Here is a 23,499-nt window from a genome sequence, read left to right as displayed (position 1 = left end):
CTGGAAGGGGAAAACCAGTACCCAGAACTGTTACAATATATTATCTAAAATGTCCTGTTTCTAACAAAAATTATAAGGCATGCAAAGAAACAGGAAAGTATGACCCATAAATGAAAAAGAAAAAAAAATCAGCAGGTAACAGAAACTACCTGTGAGAGTGACTAGATGTTGGATTTAACAGTAAAAGATTTAAAAGTAGCCATTACGAAACATGTTCACAGAACTAAACAAATACTTGATTAAAGAAGTAAAGAAACTATGATAATGTATCAAATAGAGAATATCAATTAAGAGAATGTTTAAAAACAGAAATTATGGATGTGAAAAGTATAATAACAAATAAAAGAATTGCAGAATGTAGAAAGAGCCTCAGATTGCAAAAAAGACCCCTGATCCTAAAGGGTTAATGTGTGTTCTTACTATAAGTCAACTCTAAATCTGCATATAATGTACTTTTTTTAGAGCCACAACTTTCAATAATAAAATTAACTCCATTCTATAATTTAATCATAAATCTATTTTGTTACTTCTTGAAGGACATCTATTCTGATACATAATTAGAATTTCTTTTAAAGGAATGATACTATAAATAGTAGGTTAATTCTCAAATATTTAATAATAATATTTAAAAAAACTTACTGGTCTGACATCACCACAGGAATTGGTAAACTGTCGAGCCAAGCCAAAATCAAGCATATAACATTTCCTACATGTACTAGGAAAGCGACCCATGGCAAAGTTTGACTAGAAAAATAAAGAAGAAAAATATACATTTCTTATAATAATTAGTCTTTACATCTTACCCTTCCTATATTTTAATTCTTCTATTTAAACTTTATATAACACACATGTCTCAAATATACTATTCTACTCAATGATAATTACTGGATATCAAATACATAATTCCAATGTGGGCTCTACTAATGCCTAACATTAGATGAACAAAGGAGCAACAAAGAATTTAAGCAACTGTATAAAGTCACGCCAAGACTAACTTAACTGGAATCAGAACTCTTAAGTTTCCTGAAATTCTTAAGTCACTGCTTAAATGAAAACCCAATCCCTATTTTTTAATGGGAGAAACTAGGAGTGAGCAAAATCTAATATACAGCTCAAAAATTTAAATGAATATCCTACAAATATCATAAAACTGAATTTTACTAAGTGTAAAAATTAAAATACGATTTAAGGAAATGTTTCAAAACAGACTTAAAGAAAATATACTTTGCATTCTTCCCTTAATAAAAATAAAGGTAACATTACATGACTGCAAACTTGCAAAGATGGGTATATAAACAAGAGAATTTATAAAAGCTAAAGCCAAATTGTTACAGAATTGTTAGCTTTTATTTTAAGATACTATTTCTACTTAGGGAACTGTCTGGTGAAAATGGAACCTCTTCAATCATCGTGGTTCGTTCTCAAATAATGGCATTTAGTTTGGCATGAAAATAAGAGCTGTAGAAATCTACATTACATTAAGTCTGACTCTACTATGTTAATTTTAGTTGGCATTTTCATGTAAACTATTTAATTTTAGAAATCATATAGCAACGGACTGGTGTAATTTTCAATTGCACCAACCAACGTATGATAAATTTATAGTAAATACAATATATCAAAAATGGGTCATTTCCCCTTGTGAGCAATAAAAAAACTGAGAAGAAATAAAAGCATACTTCTCAGTTATGAAAATGAGAATTTCTAAGAAAAACAATAGGAAAAAAATACTGTTTATTGCCAATACAGCACTCAGGAGAAAAAATATAGTCTTTCACAACTGATGGTTTCTTATAAGTATAATTCGTCACTTGAGAAATAGTACAAAGAATACTATGCCAATATCTAAAAGCAATATATGTGTATATTTTTAACCAATATCAAGAAAAATAAATCCAAAGAATAACTACCAATTTAGGTATAAGGCTAAATAATTAGCGATGTTAACACACATAATAATAAGTCAAGCATTAACTATTTTTAATTTGGTTGCCAAGTAACATTTGCAGTGTAAGAGAAAAGCTCTTGAATATAAGTTGTAGTTTGAAATTACCATTTTTAAAAAAAATTAAGATGCAAGTTGCATTTTGCTTCCAGTTACATTTTTGTACAGAAATTGATATATCACCTTGTATTTAATATAGAAAGCAAATATAGAAAGCTACATTTGTAATTTATTGTGTACCATCATAAGACTAAGAGTACCAAGCAAACTCATTCTGTGCTCTGGCTGGAAAAGGCCCTCTTACCGGTTTGATGTCTCGGTGCAAGAATCCCACAGAATGGATGCTCTCAATAGACTCCAGAATCTGTCTACCCAGCCGAAGAGTAGTGCTAATGGTGAATGTGCCCCGGGACTGGCTACGGCGTAGATCCGCCAGATTCCGACCCTTTGGAAATCAAATAAACACTTTTGAATATGGTACTAAAACTATGTCATGAGATAAGATGGGGAATTATTCATTTATCATTAAAAATGTTTTGACTGAAATTCCAAGAAATATATCATGATTCACTCAAGAAAAGAGAATCTATTAAAATAATGCATTCATGTTTCAGAGAAATTTTAAAATAACCAAAGTTTTGAACTCATTATGTCATCATGTTTCCCTTTGTTTCTGATGTCATAACAAAAAACGGTGTTGATTATTTAAAAAGATATAAAATATATCTGCCCAGAGCAGTAATTCTCCATTACTGCCTAATACGTATTTCCATACAAACTACTTAATTTTTCTGTGTCATGGTTTCCTTATAAAATGGGGCCAATAATACTTACCTCACAGTGATGTGTGAAGATTAAACAAGATCCATGTAAAGTGTCTAGAATACTGTCTGACACATAGTAGGTACTCAATAAATGCAAATTATTATTATGAACATAAATGATATTAAACACTCAATAACTTATAGTGGTAGATAAAAAAATGAATCTATTTAGCCTGTGTATTTACATTCATGATTGTAATATTTAATCCTCACAACACCCTAAACAAAAGTTGTTATTCCTGTTTTACGAATGAGGAAGCTGAGGCTCAGAGAGTTTAAATGTTAACTTCTTAAAGCTGTTTTTCAAATCTAAGTCTATCTGACTCCAAAGTGTTCTTTTCCCACTTCACAGTGCTGTTCTACCCAGAAGGCTCCTTACTGCCTAGGTAAAATACCAGTAATTTTTGAGAAGAGCAGAGTTACACCACTGCAGTTCTACCTCCCAAAGAATGGAAACTGGCTCCTATATCTCAAGGAAATTTAAGTATCCCAATCTATTCTCAAAATTTTGTAGTGTACATTTGGAATTAATACCATTGATAACATCACCTCAATGACAGACAGTTGATTGACTTTTGAAGAAGCAATACATTCTTAAATTACTTAAGCACAATTTAAAATAAAATATTAAAGAGTACTCTAGGAATCTAAGAATTGAAAAAGTACAGGGAAGTCGGGAACCTTTCAACTTTGTATCTTCTTTAAAAATGCAGTTTCCCCACAGCATAAATTGGTAGTTATCTTTATATTTTTTTATGTTAGGGGAATTTATTGTTCTCTACATCCTCAGCAAATGTAAATAAATGCTAATCAAGAACAATGATTTTTATAATCCTATGAGAGTACCTAATAACTTTTATTAGCATTCCAATAATTTTTTTTCAAAAATCAATATTTTGAGTGTCAAAAATATACCTACGATAATATTGGAATATTATTTGTAAACAACTTCCACCATCATAAAAGCGTTTTGAAAGAAAATCAGTTAAACTGGATTTATGATATTGGCAATGATTTAAAAATTTTAAATCTTTAAAAATGTAAATCTAAGGTATCAATTAACAAAATTTGAGAAGATAAATACAAAGCTTGCAAAAGTATGGAGAAAAGAGTGATTAACATGGTAAATAGACGCACGTTTGATCCACCAAATTATAACTCAGAGTATATATCACAAAGTTATTTGTTACAGAGAAAAACTGAAAACAATCTGTTTGTCCATTAATAAATGAACAATTCAATAAATCATGGTACAGTCATCTTACTGACTGATATGCAGCCACTGGGAAAAAAAAAGAAGAATCTTTACAGATAGTAAATTTGAATGAATACTATTGATTTAAAAAAAGCAAATTCATTTCTCCCTAAATAATTCTATAAATTTAACATGATCCTAATAAAAATGCAAATCGTTTTATTATTAAAAATTTGAAACATACTTAAAAGGAGAGAAAATAATATAATGAGCTCATATACCTACCCATCACCCAGAATGAACAATTATCAATTCACAGCTAATCTAGTTTCATCTGTTACCAACCCCTCTGAACCCTCTTGTGCAACACACACACCCTCTTCCCTTCCCATGTACATATACTGAATTATTTTCATGTAAATCCCAATAGTATCATTTTATCTACATATATTAAAAAGTGCATAAGAGCAAAGGGATGAATATATAAAATCAAAGAGGTTATTAGCAATTCTGTTATCACACATTTGAATTGAAAATATTAATCTGAACCATGATATATTTTCTCTTAAAAAATGCACATCCTGAACCCATCCACTTGAAAAGAATTTAAAACAATAACCAACCCAATTGCAACAGGCATGTATAAGTATCTAGACTGTGGTCTCTAAATACCATTTCTCATTAATAGGAATCAGGGCTTAATGGAAAAATGGCTGATTCCAGCTCTGGAGCATGAAATATACAGAATGAGCAGGTATACAATGTTGTACCAAAAAGGAAGGATGCTAGCAAAGATCACTACAGTCTAGTCTTGTCAAAAAAAATTAAGATCCAACTTGAAGGAAGTCCTGCTAGCCAAAAATGGGACAATTCTGAATTGCAATGATTGAAAGACATAAAATGTTAAATCCATGAATTCATAATTATATTTTTTAAAAAGAGAAAACTAACTAGTTAGTCCCCTTTGAAAAATATTAGGGAACCAATTCATTATTCTGAAAACTAGTAAATAAAAGAATCAAGTATTAGTCCTGTCCTTCCTTTATGAAATGTACCTCAGGATAACCCAATGGTTGGTGGCAGGCTTTTTAAAGAAGAATTCCAGCTAATAAATGAAGAAGAAATGATAGCATTAGGTACATTTGTAACCCCACTGAAGTAATGGATCTAAGAAATAATTACTATTGGGTTGACAAAATCTAGGAGAAAAATACTGAGAACTTTAAAATGAACAAATCAGGCTGAAGGTCCCTGAACTACACTGATCAATCCTAATATCCCTAATATCCCAGACACTGCCTACCGATGCAAGGCAATAGGAAGCACACAACTCACCTCTAAAGTATTCTGGACAAAGAAAACAAAACTGGTTTTGATTGAATCACCAGTTTATAGAAAATACAGGGGACAGAAGAACATGTTAAACAACACTACAGTGAAATAATCAGCAAAATCCAGTATATAGGAACTTCTGCAGGACAAATGACTACATTTTTTTCAATGACAATAAAAACAACAACAAAAAGAAAACTATAAGAAACAAGAGGAATCTACAGATTAAAAGAGGCTTAAGAATACATCCACCAAAAGCAATGTGTGAACCGTGTCTGGAACCATTTTCTAGTAAACCAAATAGTTAAAAACAGAGGCGAGAGATACAACCAAGGAAATCTGAAAACTGACTTGATATTTGATGCTATTATTTAGGAATTATTATGTTTTGTGGTTAAGATGAAAAAAAGGGAACCCCTGATTCTTAGAAATGTATATTGATATATTTACAGATAAAATATGTCTTGGATTTGTTTTGAAAAAATCTGGAGAGGGAGAGGGGAGAGAACGTACACGCTTGGAACAAGATTGGCCATATATTGATAATTACTGAAGGCAGGTGAGAAGTACATGGGTGTTCATTATACTATTCTCTACACTTTTGTGTATGTTTAATTTTTTTTCATAATAATTAAATTTTTAAAAAGTGGCAACTCTGATGTTAAGCAATCTAGATCTACATGTGTATTAGATACAGAATTCAAAATATTTTTGCCCTTCCCTAGATGATATGCTTATCACAAAATATCACCCTTTGTTTATACTGAGGATGCTCATATAAAGCTTCAATGCTGACAGAATATTGAATGAGACCTGGCCACGGTCTTACCAGTAGAAAGGAGAAAAGAAATGTATACAACTGCTTGACCCCTATAAGATTTAAAGACCCATTTAATGGTAAATAGAATTTCTGTAAGAGAGATAGGATTTATTCCTTAAAAAATTTGAGGTAGATAGTATATAATGGAATTTCCAAGAAGAAAAGAGTAAAATTAACTTAAGAATAATGAATTTAGGGCTTTAGAAGAAATTAGGAATGTCAGTGAGAAGCTGGGTCTGAGTATGTAAATTTAATCAAACAGATGGGGGAAACCTAGTAGTCATCTCCACTATGTCAAGAGAATAGTACCCTCTAGCAGTTATACTAACTTCGGCCTTGTCCCAAATTAAGTCAACCATAACTGTAGATAGAGATGGCAGTAGTTCATGGTGAATTAATTTTCTTATGACAGGAAAAAAAAACAGCACTCAAGTCAAATGGAAAGGTTCTTGGACAAGTCTGTAGAAGCTTGCCAAATGCCACAAAAGCTATCATTATCTGATTTATACCAGTCTTCTTAATTTTCCCAGACTAAGAGCACTTCCATTTCCAGAAAGTCAGATTTACATAAATGCAAATAAAATAAAAACAAGTATGTGCGGAGACTCTGCAGACTGAAAAAGCTCCTGTCCATATTCTCCAGTTAATAGTAACATAAGGACAAAACTGAAGTTTTCTCTAATTGTGCCAAGAATACTGGCCAGGCTTCCACTAAGCCCTAACCTCCACAAGTTAATCAGTTCCAGGCAAACCACAAACCTCTTCGAGCTTCAGCCTCCTCATTTGCAAAATGGGATAAAACCTGTCCTATCCTCTCCATGGAGATGTGGTGAGAATCAAATACAATGTATATAAATCCAGAAGAAAATTATAAAATATTACACACAAAAAAATAGACTAGCCAAAGTGAGAGAAAGGAGGGTCCATATGAATAACCTAAAAAAGGTACAGGAATAGCTGCTTCAAGAAATGAAACTGCTGGCTCAAGACATAATGAATCACATTACTCAAAGACTTTAAGGCTATAGTCTATAGAGAAATTAAATCTTTAAATCTAAATCAAATGCTGAAAGCTAGCTGAGGGAAACAAGAAAAGCCTTCTAAGGAGAAGAGGAAGCATTTAGGCCAGGATCTATGTCTCTGAAGTCACTGCTATGTAGTTAGGTTGAAAAAGAATAAAAGAACCAAATATCCCAAACAAATTTTGCTAAAGATGAAAGAAAACTCTGAGAACTCAAATGAGCCACCAAGGTATACCATGGCTTTTACACTTTTGAGGGTGACTGCAGTTCAGGGTGGTGGTTGTGGTGGTGGTGGTGTGTGTGTGTCTGGGGTCAGAGGTAGTGTCAGAGAGAATGGGATAGTTTCTCTCTTCTCCCTGCTGCAGTCATCAATCCAATATTCCCTTTCTGAATTTCTCTCTTTGCTGCCCCAACCCAACTCCACTTTCCATCTAAAGAACAGGGAACAGAGCAATGCTAATGGATGAAGAGAAAGAGGAATGGCATTTCTCCTCTATCTCAACTAATGTTTAAATTTTCAAGCAGGAAAGGTTGGTGCTCGAGCTAATGGAAAACTAGAGTCCTTAAGGTAATAAAGGGTAGAAAGGGAAGAGACAGGGTCACTATAAAACTAACATTATATCTAGCAATCCATGTGAGAATTAAAACTTTGGAATGGTGACAATCGGTGAAGATATGGATCATCTAAAATAACTGACAAGAGCAGCCCTTCCATCTTTGGAAAAATGTATATCGAGTCTGTTTAAATAAAGTTTCATCTACATAGTATAAAACATTCTGAGATGATATCAAGAATGTTATTATCTTCATTCATATCCACTGGAATTAGGTACTTTGATCAAAACAAAGATTCTAAGATACATTTTCAAGGTAACTTACCTGCAACTGCATGACCACATAGTTGAATCGGTCATTCCTCCCACAGCCAATAAATTTACAGACATGGTCTTTCCCTGGATAAAAGAAAGAAAACAGTGGAAAAGGTTATATTATGGTTTCTCATCTAAAAAATTGATAATTTGTTTTTCTATGTAATGTTTTATGATTGAATATAAAGGACCTGTCTTAAGAACCTTAAGAATAGGAAATTTGTATTATTCAAATTATCTATCCACTTCCTCTCCAAATCCTACACTGCTCCTTGTATAGTCAAACAAATGTTTATTGAATGAAATAAATACACACGTGAATGAAGGAACAAATGAATAATAATTTATTTAGGAAGGAAAGAATTAACAGGTCATTTCAGATCAACATGCCCAGACATTATACATATGAAAGCAAAGAACAGCAATAAATAAGAACTATGTTAGGCATATAAATCCTGCATTTTAGATATGGTCTGCCATTCACCATAAGACTTCAGTGAGTTACTTAATCTTTCTGGACCTCATTGATCTCAATTAGCTCCGTGGTTTTCAACCTGAATTCCACATGTGAAATCTAAGGAGGTGCTGCTGCCGAGGGTGCAGAAAAAAGCAGAGGTGGAACAGGTAGAAATTGAGGGTCTTGTCCCTAATTCAACAAAAGCAAACAAAGGACTTAAAAGACAATCAAGACTGGTGGGTTCCAGAGCCAGTAAAGGGTGTCTGGCGAGAGCACAGTCATTAAAGGGAAAGAAGACAGAATGAGATGGTGTGAGAGAAGCAGGCAGGCATCAGATCCTGGATAAGTAATCTGAACCACACAGATAGGTTACTGTTTTCCAACTTTGGCTGCTTATTAAAATCATCGGGGATACTTTTTGAGGATTCCTAAACTCTGTATTGATTCAGAATCCATGGGGGAAGATATAGGGTATGAGCTTTTAAAAAGTTCTTTAAATGATCCAAAAGTATATGGGTCATGGATGAATATTTGAAAATTATTGCTAGGTAATGAGAAACACCTAAAAGATATTAAGATAAGGAAAAACACACTTAAAACATTGCAGGTTAGAACATCAGTGTGGTGGCAAGAAGGAGGAGAGACTATGGAAAGGTCACTTCAGGAGGCAAGAAATGTCACTCTGTAGATAGTTACAATATCTCAAGAGAGAGAATAAGGGTTTGAATCTTAAGTATTTTAATCTTAAGTAATCTTAAAAAATAGGATAAATCTGCAAAATACTAAAGATATGTTTTTGACTAGAAATTGGTACAATTAAATGAAAAGCTGTACCGAAATAAGAGAATATAGTAGGTTTTATAGATGCTAATGAACATCAGAATGTTGAGTTTGAGGGTAACCAGTTGAATTCAGTAGATAGTGTAATTTCAAGCCTGGTACTGAGACAAAAAGCTGAGCTCCAGAAATACACTGGGGAACCATGCATGAGTTGATGGAAAATACATGGAACTACAAACACAGATGGAAGACTGACAAGGAGGTCACTAGTGAGTGAAAGGGGCAAGAGCCAGTCTATAATACGTTAAATAGTAAACGGAATATGAGACAATGAAGGGAAACTGAAAAAGTTTGAGGAAGTCACAGAATAAAAGCTAGATGGGCAAGATTTGGTAGAATGATGAGAAATACATCTCAACATTCAAAAAGAGAAAGAGCATTTAGGGAGATTGTTTTATAAACTATATAAATGTCTAACCAATGTACTATATACTTGAAACTAATAAAATAAACTTTAAAAAAAGAATCTGTCTGCTGACTGATTTAAAATGTAAACACAATCCAGACTTATTTTAATTAATAATTCCATACTGTTCTATTGCATCTAGGTTATCACATTGTTCTCTCATTCTCTATGCTTTGTCAAAGAGCAAGAATAGGTTCAATGGGAACAATAATTCACAATGTATACAATACATGTTCATCAATTTACTTGTGTTTTACATATGTTTGAAAAACTGAGTTTCATCTAGTAAACTGCAGTAAGAATGGAAGGATAAAATGATAGTCAATTAGCAACTTACTCTTTTCCTCAGTTTCACAGAAACAATTAAAAAATCATTTAAAAGGTATTTTCCTCTTATTATCCATTCTTTAAGAGTCCACCTTCCTATCATGTAACATTTAAATGCAGTATCTCTGTTACAACCATGAATGTCCTTGTAACAGAGATACTGCATTTAAATACAGTAAGGCCATACTAGATTTAACTCCTCTCTGTAATAGAGATACTGCATTATAAACGAAAGGCCATACTAGATTTAACTCCTCTTGGAATGCTTTTAAAATTTCTTTATACTAAAGTTATACTAAAATACTATTTATGTCTTGATACTAAAACCAAATTACTAAAAGATAGACATCAAAAAAACTGTGTATCCTTTATTGGGTCACCGAAACACAAAGTCAGTAGCAAATTTCTAGGACTCACATCTTCATTGTTTTAGATAAGAGCTTAATGAGCTCTTATCTCATACTTTACAGCACAGTGCACTATTGCTTTTCTATTTCAGATATATGCAATTAATGAAACTACTTAATAAAGTTATTTCAATAAATATGTACAAGTTTTAAAAGCATGGAGAAACTACAATTTAATTGGAACAGTAAATCTTCACCAGCACTTAGAGCAATTGTTAAAATAAATTTTGTAATAGCTAGTACAAACTGAGGTATCACTTCATGAGTATAGGGATCATAGCTATCTTGTTCTGGTACCTACCACTATATCTGGCAAATAGTGAAACACGCAATCAATATCTATGAGTGACAAAAAATTAATAGAAATAACAACAGCTAAGAAAACATGCATACTAGGCAAGCATATTGTATCAGGCATTATATTAAGTGCTTTACATGATTTAATCCTCACATCTTAATAATGTAAGTATTATTATTTTCTTTATTTTTCAGATGTAAAAATGGCAGCTTCATGAGGTTAAGTACTTTGTCCAAACCCAACAGCTGGAAAAAGATGGAGCTGTTTGATTCTAGAGCCTCTGTTCTTAATCTTTATGACATAATTGAAACAGATTTTAAATTTAAGTAACACCCTGTCAATAAATATTAAAACTAAAAGGGAAATAGACTATGACAAAACACAGTCAAGAAGACTTACTATGGGCCAAATATAAAAGTAAGGCAATAAGAATACAAGATAAATTAAGATGCATGCCCTCAAAGAGTTCAGAGCCCAGATATGTAAACAAAAAATATATATATAATACAGTATGATGAGCTCTATATTATAGACAAATTGCTATGGATACACAAAAGACTTGAAAATTTTGTTTATAAGGCTTTTCATGTATCAGATGAGAAGAGCATTCTAAGAGAAGGGCACCCACAAAGTCTGAAAGATCTAAGTTTATATGAATGATTGAAGAGTTAATAGGCTACAGGGCTGGATAAGGGTTAAAAGGTGGGCTGAGGTAGGGGATAATCTGAGACAAGGAAAGTATTCTAAAGTCTTGTATCCCACATAAAAGAATTCAGATTTGACTAATTATTAGATAATAGACTGGGGGAGGGGTAGTTCAAAGGTCTTCAAGCATAAGAGCTACATGATTTGGCCTGTGTTTTGGAAAGGTAATACTATTTACCACTAGATGCTTATTTATGGAAGAGAAGAGGTCAATTAGGAGGTTAATACAATAGTCCAGGTAAAAGATAAGGAAGGTTCAAATTAAAGCACTGGATGTGAGAATTTAAAGAGGAAAGGTTTCAAATTATGGTTTAAGAGACAGAATAAACAGATTATGGAGAAGAGAGAGGGAGAAAGTGAATAAAGACTTTTAGCTTAAGCTATATTGACAAGGTAAATTGCACTAATATTCACCAAAACAAAAGTTATGGTGTATGAGAGAGGATAATGATTTCTACTTTGGGGATTTTACAATGATTTTTCTACAGGACATGCAAATTGTATTTTGCACAGGATACATACTGAGTGAATAGATGAATGAATAAGTTTTTTATAATAGCTTTACTGAAACATTGTTAACATGCCAAAAAATCCACCTATTTAAAGTGTAAAAGTCAATGGTTTTTAGTAGATTCACAAAGTTGTGCAATCACCACTATAATCAATATTAGAACATTTTCATCAGCCCTACCCCACTCCACCAAAAAAAAACTATACCCTTTAGTAGTTAGTCACTGCCCACTCTCACAGTCTCTACTTTCTATCTCTATAGATTTGCCTATTGTGGACATTTTACATAAATGCAATCAGAGCTCTCTTCTCTCTCCACCATCGGAGAACACAGAGAGAAAGCAGCTGTCTATAAGGAACCAAAGTGGTCGGCACTTTGATCTTCAACTTCCCAGCCTCTGGAACTGGGAGAAATAAATTTCTATTGTTTAATAAAGAAGTTTTTTGTGACTGGCTTCTTTCACTTAGCGTAATGTATTCAAAGTCCATGTTGTAGCATGTATCAGTACTTCATTTATTTTCGCTGTTGGTAATAGTCTATTGGATAGATATATCACATTTTGTTTAGCCACTCATCAGTTGATTGTCCATTTGGATTGTTTCCACTTTTTGGTTATTATGAATAACGCTGCTATGAACATTCATGTACACATTTTTGTGTGGACACACGTTTTTATTTCTCATGGGTATGTAACTAGGAGTCAAATTGCTAGGTCATATGACAACCTCACGTTTAATCTTAAGCAGTCCATAGGAACTGCTGGAGTGTTTTCCAAAGGAGCTGCAGAATCTCACATTCTTCGGCAACATAGAAGGGTTCTAATTTTTCTCTATCTGACCTACTCTTGTTATTTATATCTTTTTAACTGTAGTCATCCTAGATGGAGTGAAGTGGTATCTCATCATAGTTTTGATTTACTTTTCCATAATGACTAATGATGTTGAGCATCTTTTCATGTGTTTATTTGGCCATTTGTATATCTTTTTTGGAGAAATGTCTATTCAGATCCTTTGCTGATTTTTTTCACTTGGGTTTTCTCTTTATTGAGCCATGAGAGTTCTTTAACTATCTTATAGTCTAGATAAAGTTCCATATCAATGTATAATTTATAAATATTTTCTGTTGCTGAACTTCTTTATCAGTTCTAATAATTTTTTAGTAAATTTTCTAGGATTTTCTATATATAAAATCAGGTCATCCACAACTAGAGATTCACTTCTTTCCAATCTGGGTGCATTTTATTTCATTTTCTTGACTTGAATAAAAAAAAAAGTGTCAAGAGTAGAAATCCTTGTCCTGTTCCTTCTCTTTCGGGGAGTCAGTCTTTTTTAATAGATGTCCTTTATCAGGATGAAGAAGTTCCCTTCTATTCCCAGTTTGTTGAGTATTTTAATCATGAAGAGGTATTGGATTTTACTAAATGAGTCTTCTATGTCTACTGACATAATCATACAATTTTTATCCTTTGTTCTACTGAAATAGTGTATTATATAAACTAATTTGCATATTTTGAGCCAACCTGGAATTCCCTGGATAAGTCTCAGCTAGTCATGGTGATTAATTATTTTTATGTGTTACTGTTTGCTAGTGTTTTGCTGGCGATCTTTGCATCTAAACTCAGAAGGAAACATTGGTTTGCAGTATCTTTTCTTCTAGTGTCTTTTCCTGGTTTTGGGTTTTGGTATCAGAGTAATAGTGACCTCACAGACTGAATTGGAAAATGTCCCCTCCTTTTCTATTTTTTGGGGAAGAGTTTGTAAAAAAAAAAGAAAAGAAAAGGAAAGAAAAGAAAAGAAAAAAAGAAAAAAGGTGTTAATTCTTCTTTAAAGAAGCCATCTGGGCTTGGGCTTTCCACTGTGAGTAGCTGTTTTTTATTGTTATTAATTTGATCTCTTTATCTGTTATAGGTCTATTTAGATTTTCTATTTCTTCATGAGTCAGTTTCAGTAGTTTATGTCTTTATAAGAATTTGTCGATTTCATTTATTTAATTTATTGCCATGTACTCCATAATATTTCCTTATTATAATCCTTTTTATCTTTGTGAGATTAGTAGAAATGTCCCTTCTTTCATTCCTTTAGCTCCAGAATTTCTGCTTGGTTCTTTTTTGTAATTTCAATCTCTTTGGTAAAGTACTCCTTTTATTCATTAATTTTATTCCTGAGCTCATTGAACTGCCTTTCTGAGTTTTCTTGTACCTTGTTAATTCATGACTGCAATCTTGAGTTCTCTATAACTTAAATCACAGTCTTCCATGACTTTGGTTTCCAGAGACTTGTCATTTTCTTTCTGTGTTACCATGTTACCTTGGTTTATGGTACTTGTTGGATTGTTCCTCTCCCTGTGCATTTGAGGTAATGAACTCTTTTCTTGTTCGATACCATTTTGATATTAACAATTTAGTAGGCTGAAAATGAGAGGGCTTTCTTTGTTTTCCAGTATATGGTACTATAGCATCTACTAGAATTTTTTTTACCTGTACTTCTTGCTGTATTTGTTTTACCTGTACTACTTGCACCTCTGAGGTCACAATGGGGGGGCTGCCCCTGCAGTCATGGAAACTGGCACCTGGATGACTGAGGTGGTAAGTGTCCCCACTGTGTCCAGGTCCTTTCAGTATTGGGGTACCACCATGGTAGAGGGGGATGTGGAGCCTGCAGCACTACTGCAGTGGTCTTTATGGCTGCTGGCACCACTGTGCTGTAGCCCATCTCCATTGCTGCTACGGGATTCTGCCTCAATGTGGAGAAGAAGGAACCAGATTCTTTGAGCACCTACACTGCTTCTGCCTCTCTTACTCTTCAATGATCCACAATGTGGGGACCACAGCCTGACTCCTCCACTACTAGCATGTTAGCTGGGGCTGCAGCAGGCACAAAACTGCATCTGCAGGCACCATTCCCTGTTCTTCCCTGTTCAGTCTCTCATAGGCACTACAATACACCTGCCTTCAGATGTACCAATGCATGGATCTCTAGGTGTGTTTCTGTGTTGAGCAGAGAAACTTTTTTGGATTATAGGTGTCTCACTTGTAAATTTACAAGGAGATACAAAGGGGTCTTCTCACTCTGTCATGATGCTTCCTATGTCCTTAGTTCTGATTTTAGTAATTTGAGTCTGTTTTTTTCATCTGTCTAGATAAAGGTTTTTAAATTTTTTTCAAAAGAACCAACTTGTGGTTTTTTGGGGGCATTCCTCATTGTTTTTCTATTCTCTATTTTATATTAATTTCTACTGTAATCTTTATTATTTCCTTCCTCTATTACATTAGGTTTAATTTGCTCTTCTCTTTCCAGTGTCATAAGATGAAAGGTTAGGTTATTTATTGGAGAGCTTTCTGGCTTTTTACTATAAGTGTTTACTGCTATAAATTTTCTTCTAAGCACTGTTTAAGCTATACCTAATCATTTATGAATCTTTAGAAAACCACTCTGGAACCTTACAAGGTAGGGTCATTAATGCCATATACCACACAGAACAACACATCATTTTTCTTTGAGGGAGACACAAGACTGATGGAAAGAAAAAAGGCACTGGCTTAGAGTTAAATCGCAACTCTGCCCCTTAATAATTATGGGACCTTAAGCAAGTCTCAGTTTCTTCAGTAGAGCTATTGACAAAATTAAATGAAATAATATATTCAATAAAGCATTTACTTGATTAACTATCCAGCATACATTCCCCTTACTAACAGCACCTAAATTTTCCTTGGGGAATGATTTTCCTCAATTGTGTTACCTACTGTCTCAATGGTCTTGATCCACTCCCAGGTCCAAAGTTGGAAATTAATTGCTCAAAGCTAATCAGAGTAATCTAGAAATTTCTCTTTTGTCATGAAGATCAGTTTGATGATGAGAAGAAAACTAGATAATCAAGGCCTAAGACAATGTATGACATTGCTCTAACAAATACAACTGTTTTAGGGATGTTCTAATCAGAGCAAAACTCAATACTTTCAAACGATAATTAAGAGAAGAGTTTTTTTTTAGAAAAGAAAAAAAATGTACCTCCTTTCCAGTTGCTACCAGCAACCATCTCTCAACTGTAAAGGAAAACAGCATGAAGATAAAGTCCACAATATAAAGAGAGAGAGAGAATTACAGAAGAAAAAAGAAATAGATACACAGATACATGCAAAAGAATGAAAACTAGACTCTATCTTATATCATACAGAAAAATCAATTTAAAATGAATTAAAGACTTGAACATAAGATCTGAAACCATAAAACTCACAGAGGAAAACATAAGATGTAAGCTACATAGGTCTTGGCAATGATATTTTGGATTTGACAACAAAAGCAAAGACGACAAAAGCAAAAATAAACAAGTGGTACTTCATCAAACTAGAAAGTTTCTGCACAGCAAAGGAAACTATAAACAAAATAAAAGGCAACCTACAGAATGGGAGAAAATATCTGCAAATCATTTATCTGATTACAGGTTAATATCCAAAATACATAAAGAACTCATACAACTCAGTAGCAAACAAACAAACAAACAAACAAACAAAAAACCTGATTAAAAAATGAAGAGGGGAGCTTATTAGACATTTTTCCAAAAAAGATATCAAATAGAACAGGTACATGAAAAGGTACTCAACATCACTAATTGTCAGGGAAGTACAAATCAAAACCACAATGAGATGTCACCTCACACCTGTTAGAATGGATATTATCAAAAAGATAAGAAATAACAAGTGTTGGGAGGATGTAGAGAAAAGAGAACCTTGTGCACTATTGATGGAAATGTAAATTGGTGCTGCCACTATGGAAAACATTACAGAGTTTCCTCAAAAACTTAAAAACAGAACTAACATATGATCCAGAAATCTCCCTTCTGGGTATATACCTTAAGAAAACGAAATTACTATTCGAAGAGATATCTGAACCCCATTTTCAATGCAGATTATTTACAATAGCAAAGACATTGAAACAAACTAAGCATCCATTGACAGATGAATGGATAAAGAACACATGGTGTGTGTATATATGTATATACATATATATAAAACAATATCATGCAGCCATTTGTGACAACATGGATGGATCTTGAGGGCATTATGCTAAGTGAAATATGTCAGACAGAGAAAGACAAATATCTACCATATGATCTCATTTACATGTAGAATCTAAAAAAACTAAACTCCCCAAAACAGAACAGATCAATGGTTGCCAGAAGGAGGGAATGGGAGGTGGGGAAAATGGGTGAATATAGCCAAAAGGTACAACTTCCAGTTGTAAAATAAATAAGTCTTGGAAATATAATGTACACCATGGTGACTATAATTAATAATACTGTATTGTTTATTTGAAAGTTGCTAAGAGATGAGATCCTAAAAGTTCTCATAAGAAAAAAATTGTAACTACGTGAGGTGGTAGATGTTAACTAAACTTATGGTAATCATTTTAGATAGATAGATAGATAGATAGATATAGATATAGATATAGATATAGATATAGATATATATAGATATATCAAGTCATTACGTTGTACACCTTAACCTAATATAAAGTTATATGTCAATTATATCTCAGTAAAAGTAGGAAGAAACAAAAGAGTCAGAATCCAGATTAAAATATACCTAAAGCCTATCCTACCTCTGGATCTTTCCGTTTGGTATGGAGGAAAGTGCATGTGCTCAAGACTGCTTGAATTAAGTATCAGTTTTTTCACTTGCTAGCTTGTTACTTAATCTCTATAAGCCACACAAGGAGTAACAATAGTATTTACTTCGAAGGGTTATTGCACATGTGAAATCAGCTAAGATATATCTAATAATTAATATACTGCCATGGTACACAGGAAGTGCTCAATATGTGCTCCTTATCATTACTATTAAAGCTTAGTGATTAAGAGCACTAGTTTTAGAACACGACAGATATAAGCTAAAATCCTAGCTCTTCTATTTACCACTTTTGTGCCCACGGACAGATTAACCTCTCTTAGGCTCAATTTCTTAAACGATAAAAATGAGGAAAGTTGAGGTTAAAATTAAATCAAATAATATTTTTTTAAAACAATGCCTGGCACAGAAAAAATGATAAATGGTTGCTAGCATCATCATTATACTATAGGTACAAATTGCTTCTCAAAGTGGTTGTAGCAATTTATACTACTTCTATTTGGGACACAAGGGAGTTCCTATTTCTCTATGCTCATCAACACTTAATACTGTCAGATTTTCCCCCTCAATCTAAATGAACTGGTATCTTACTATAATCTGTATTTCTCTAATTACTAATGAGGTTCAGCATCTTTTTATCAGTCAAGTGATCATTTAGGTTTCCCTTCTTTATAAATTATTAGTTCTTACCCTTTGTCCATCCCCTCTCTGTCCACTCCTATGACTGACTACTTCAGCTAGGACATCACTATCTCATAGAGTATTTATTTTTATTTTATTTTTGTTTTATATTGGAGCTTAGGATTTGTCTTTTCTTTTTTTAATTTTAATTATTATGGTGACATTGGTTAACAAAATCCATTGTTTGAGGTGTACAATTCAACAGCAAAGCATATATATACATTGCATTATGTGTTCACCACCCATAGTTAGATTTCTTTCTGTCACCACATATTTGATCCCTTTTATATTTCATCCACTTCCCCGCTTCCCCTTTCCCCCTACTCATAAAGCATTTAACTAGAATCCTTTGCCTCTATGTTCTCCAAATACTTTAAGGCCCTCACTAGTTCCCTGTCACTATATTCTTCTTCTCCATATAATTGGTGCCACTTAACTCTCACCTTGAGACTCAAGCCCACCTCATTCTCTCCCTTAGGAAACATTTATGGAGCTTCGTCCAGCACAAAACTCTGGCTGCCATAATGCAACCATGTTTGCTGCTAGTCTTGTCCTGATCTATCTCCTTGGTTCTGACAACTGAGTTTCTGCCTAGTTTTCCTTTTGTTCCCTTCTCAGTTCTCTGATGGTCTTTGTATACATTTTCCTTATAACTTATCATTCTGCAATGTCATTACTCATTCTCTCTATGTCAGTCTGGCTTGATTATTAGCCCCTGAGGACAAAGACCATGCCTTCTTTATATCCCTAGCACCTAGCCTAATGATTCAAATATACTCATGCCTAAGAAGGAAAGAAGGAAGAAAGAGAGAATGAAAATGATTGGTAAACTACCTAGTACCTTGGACTTTCTAGGGCTAAGGCCATTTTCTCCTCCACTGTACTGTCCCTCTCCCACCTCCATAAGCCCAAATGTCAACCTTAGAATGACAAGCACCAGCTTCCCTTGTCATGTGTTTCATCTATCCTTTATAAACAACCTACTGGATTCCCCCGATGTTGACTGCCCCAATGGACTATCACCTATTGTCTACTGACCCAACTCATCTGATTCCATCTAGTCTGTCAAATCTGACAATACTTTACTGGACCAGGCCAAACATGACTTATAATGTTACTACCCACACATTAGTCATAGGATAATCTCCCTAAAATATTGTTTTTATCACATCATTTGTCTACTCAAGAAACCATAAACAATAATTCCTAAAGATATAAGATTAAAATGGTGAGCCTAGAATTCAAGATTCATTCTACATTACTTATCAAACTTCATTTCCTTCAGTTCTTCTGAATAAATTATATAGTCTGATGAGGTGTAGTTCTTTTTATATTTTCTCTCTCAAATGTTCTACTTTGTTTTTGCCCACATTATTTCCCTTGACCTCATCTCCTCAAATTAAATACAACTCTTAATATCTAAATATCCCTATAGGAGGTAATATCAACCAACTAACACTCAAGATTCGATTTTCAGACATTAACAAGTTAGTCACCTAGCAAGGTCCCAAAGGGGAAAAAATAAACAGGACAATTAACATAAGAGTTCCCTGGAGACAAATAAGAGCAATAGAGTCTGGTGCACAGATAGAATTTGAGAAAAAAGAAAAGTCAACAAGGTAGCACTGATCACTAGGAGTCACAGGACCATAAGAAAATATAGGATGGAAATATATTAACAAATGAATTTTAACTTTCTGCTTATGTGTCTTTTATGTTTAAGAAATCCTCAAAAAGACGAAAGGAATCCTGAACATACAAACTAGATCTTTACTAATCACTCAAAATACTACCATTAAAGCTTTTTCTTAATCTTCTAGCTCTTAACCACTTTACCCAATAGGGAATGCTTGTGGTCTGTCATCAAGCTCTGCGCAAAAGAGAAATAATCAGTGATATCTCCACCTAAAAAAAGACAATAAGAAGTGGACTCAATTTAGATAGAGAGATAATATCTATAGATACTGTGGCATGGTAGTACCTTGCTAGTCAAACAGAGATGTTAACTACGATATAAAAAAGGATTTCTGTTCATCTAAGGCAAGAGTGATAATAGTGGTAAACTCTTCTCTAGCTGTCCAAAGTCTTTTTTAAAAAAGTAAATATGCTGTATTCTAAACTAAATGCATATAACCTAATGAATCTTTTTGTTCTTATAATTTTGGATGATCATCTACTACTCTTGCTTTCAATTTAAGAGCTTAAAACTATGGCAGGTGGGGGTATGGTGGTCTAAACTCCAACATTAAATATTAATGAGTAACAATATTGTGCAAAAGGCAAGTCATTTCACATGACTTGCTGCTAGAGGAAAGTAAAACAATCAGAAAGGGGCATTAATCATTTTTCTTTTTAAATCAAAAAGCCATTTAGTAATAAAATTAAAAGCTGAGTTAAAAAGTATCCCAAACCCACTAAAGGGATACTCTGGAATGTAAAGAACAAATTCCAGGTCATTTACAAATTAGCAAACACTGAGATTCTGCAAAGATGGACTACTATGTTGCTAAGGACACTACAAAACTAGTCTTAGCTTCCTTACTCATCTATTATTTACTCATATTTACCCACTCTTCACCAAAAACAAACAAAACACCCACTCTAATAATAACAACTTGTGAAATATCTACACCATGGGAGATAAAAAATATAAAGCTAGATCCTGTTCTCAAAGAATTTATAATCTTGTTGAACTTATTACAAGACTAATACAGACAACACGAGATCAAATGATAGCTTATAAAAAAAAGAATAAGCATTACAGAGAAATCAACAGATTAATTGGATCAGAATGCATCATAGAGCTTGGAGCTTGACTAAGTTAACTTGACAGGAATACAAAAAGAAGGAAGAGGTATCCTCTCAACGAAGTCCCCAGGAAAAATAATTCAGTCAAGGAATCTAACATGCAAAGGCTCCTATCAGTTTTCATGACACTGCCCATCTAACAATCTCTTAGGTTCTAAGTAGCTCACCAGGAGCCAAAGGCAGAAGGAAGTTTTCAAACCAACAAAGGGAATTCTATCATCTAAACAATGACCAATTTAAAACTACCAGGCTTTTGTGGTTAGAATGAAAGAGGGGAAAAAAGAGTACAATTTCATCACCCTATCTATTTTTAAAATGTACTTATCTATTACAAAAAATGTATGAACGAATGAATACATGTAAAAATACATGTAAAGATAAAGAATTAGGGGACCACTCCAAGAGGCCCAATATCTGCATTACAGGTTCCAGAAGAGAAGACAGAGAAAATAGAGGGGTGGAGATCACCAACAAAATAATTCAAGAACATTTTATGAGAAAAACCTTTGGATTGTCAGTTTGAAGAAACAAAACTAGATTAAAAAAAAGAAAACTCACACACAAAAAAAAACGCCCATATCATGATATTCATAAAATTGCAAAACACTTGGGGAAAAGAAAAACTGAAAAGTTGCCTAGGTAACAAGACTCATAATGGAATTACACTTCTCAATCGCAACAGTAAATTTGAAGACTAATTTCTGAAGTAAAATTTTCAATCCAGAATTCTATATCCAGCCTGTTTTCCATTTAAACATCAGAGTAAGATAAAAACACTTTCAGACATGCAAGAGAGGTCTCAAAAATATACTTCCCATGCACTCTTTACTAAGAAAGCTAGTAGAGGAGTGTTTCCCTAAAATGAGAATAAATGAAAAAGAGAAAGGGATTCAACAAGGCATACAATATAGAAAAGCAAAGGGAATCCCCAGGAAGATATTGAGAAGTGATCCAAGTATGACAGTTGTGAACACAGAGAATAACTAGGCATGACTAGCGCACACTAGGAGGTTCATGGAAAGATTTCCCCAAGAAGAAGAAATTAAGAGTTGTTGTATGTTATCAGTAGTTCTTTTTTATTGCTGAATTGTATTCCACTGTATGACAGTTGATTTATCTACTCACTCTCTGAAGGACATACTTTTTGGAATAAAGAATAAAGCTGATATAGTCATGTGCATGCTGTATATTAAAATGAATTTTAATTTCTCTAAAATAAATGCCTAGGAGTGGGATTGCTAGGTTACATAGTAAATTCATATTTAACATATGGTAAGTATATGTTTAATTATCTTCTAGAGGAGCTGTATCATTTTGCATCCCAGTCAGCAAAGTATGAAGGTTCCAGTTGTTCCATATCACTGTCAATATTTGATATTGTCAACCGTTTTTGATTTGCCACTCTAATGGATATACAGTGATAAGTCATCATGGTTTTAATTTGCATTCCCCTAATGGCTAGTTATGTTAAACATTTTTTCATGAGCTGATCTGCCATTCTGTATTCTCTTTGCCAAAGCCTATGAAACTTTTAATTGGATTGTTTGCTTTTAGTTGAGTTTTCAGAGTTCTTTACATAGTCTGAATATAAGTCCTTTGCAGGTATGTGATTTGCAAGTATTTTCTCCCAGTCTACCATCTGCCTTTTCGTTCTCTGAATAGTGTCTTTCTCAAGCAAAGTTTCTGATTTGATGAAGTCCAAATCATCAATTTCTTCTTTTATGAGTAATGCTTTTGGTGTCATGCGAAAAACAGCCTACACCCAGGTCACAAAGATTTTCTCCTATGCTTTCTTCTAAAAGGTATATAGCTTTATATTTCACATTTAGATGTGTGGTACATTTTTGTTCATTTTCGTATGTGTGGTTTAGGTCGAGGTTCATTATCTTTGTATGTGACTGTGTGATTGTTCCAACACCGCTTATTGAAAAGACTTTTTTTCCACTTTGAAATTTTGTAAAAAATTATTGGCCATATTTGTGTGGGTCTATTTCTGGAATCTATTCTATTTCATTGATCTATATGTCTATCCCTTTGCCAACACCACAGTCTTGATTATGGTAGCTTTGTACTGAGTTTTAAAATCATGTAGTTTGATTTTTCCAACATTTTTCTTTTTCAAAATTGTTTTGGCTATTCTAGGTCCTTGGCCTTTTTATGGAAATTTTAGACTCAGTTTCTCTATAACCACAAACAGTGCTGTTGGAATTTTTATTGGTATTGTGTTAAATCTAAAAACTATATGGAGAGATTCAACATCTTTACTATGGTGAATCTTCTAATTCATGAATACTGCATGTCTCCCCACTTGCTTAAATCATCTTTGATTATTTTTAATCAGGGTTTTATAGTTTTCAGCACAGAGATCTATCTATACATATTTTATTAACTTTAAATCTAAATATTTCATCTTGGGGGAGCTATCATAA

At 33.4% G+C, this 23,499-nt stretch overlaps 1 protein-coding gene across 3 annotated transcripts in view; it reads right to left on the bottom strand.

Annotated features, from left to right (window-relative positions):
• Positions 1-23,499, bottom strand: part of TTBK2 (tau tubulin kinase 2) — a 117,750-nt gene that overhangs the window by 53,367 nt on the left and 40,884 nt on the right. For 2 of the 3 annotated variants that reach the window (XM_006920449.3, XM_015596002.2), the window contains 3 exons: positions 8,018-8,091; positions 2,250-2,390; positions 640-744 (listed from right to left, as the gene is read on the bottom strand). In XM_006920449.3, the coding sequence (XP_006920511.1) occupies positions 640-744; positions 2,250-2,390; positions 8,018-8,091 (320 nt within the window). The remainder of the gene's footprint in view (positions 1-639; positions 745-2,249; positions 2,391-8,017; positions 8,092-23,499) is intronic. The other variant, XM_025038824.1, reaches the window with a different exon arrangement.

The sequence above is a fragment of the Pteropus alecto genome, unplaced genomic scaffold, assembly GCF_000325575.1.
Source record: "Pteropus alecto unplaced genomic scaffold, ASM32557v1 scaffold86, whole genome shotgun sequence".
Lineage (NCBI taxonomy): Eukaryota > Metazoa > Chordata > Mammalia > Chiroptera > Pteropodidae > Pteropus > Pteropus alecto.
The sequence above is the reverse complement of the archived record's forward strand: the minus strand, read 5'-3'. Positions and strand labels throughout refer to the sequence as shown.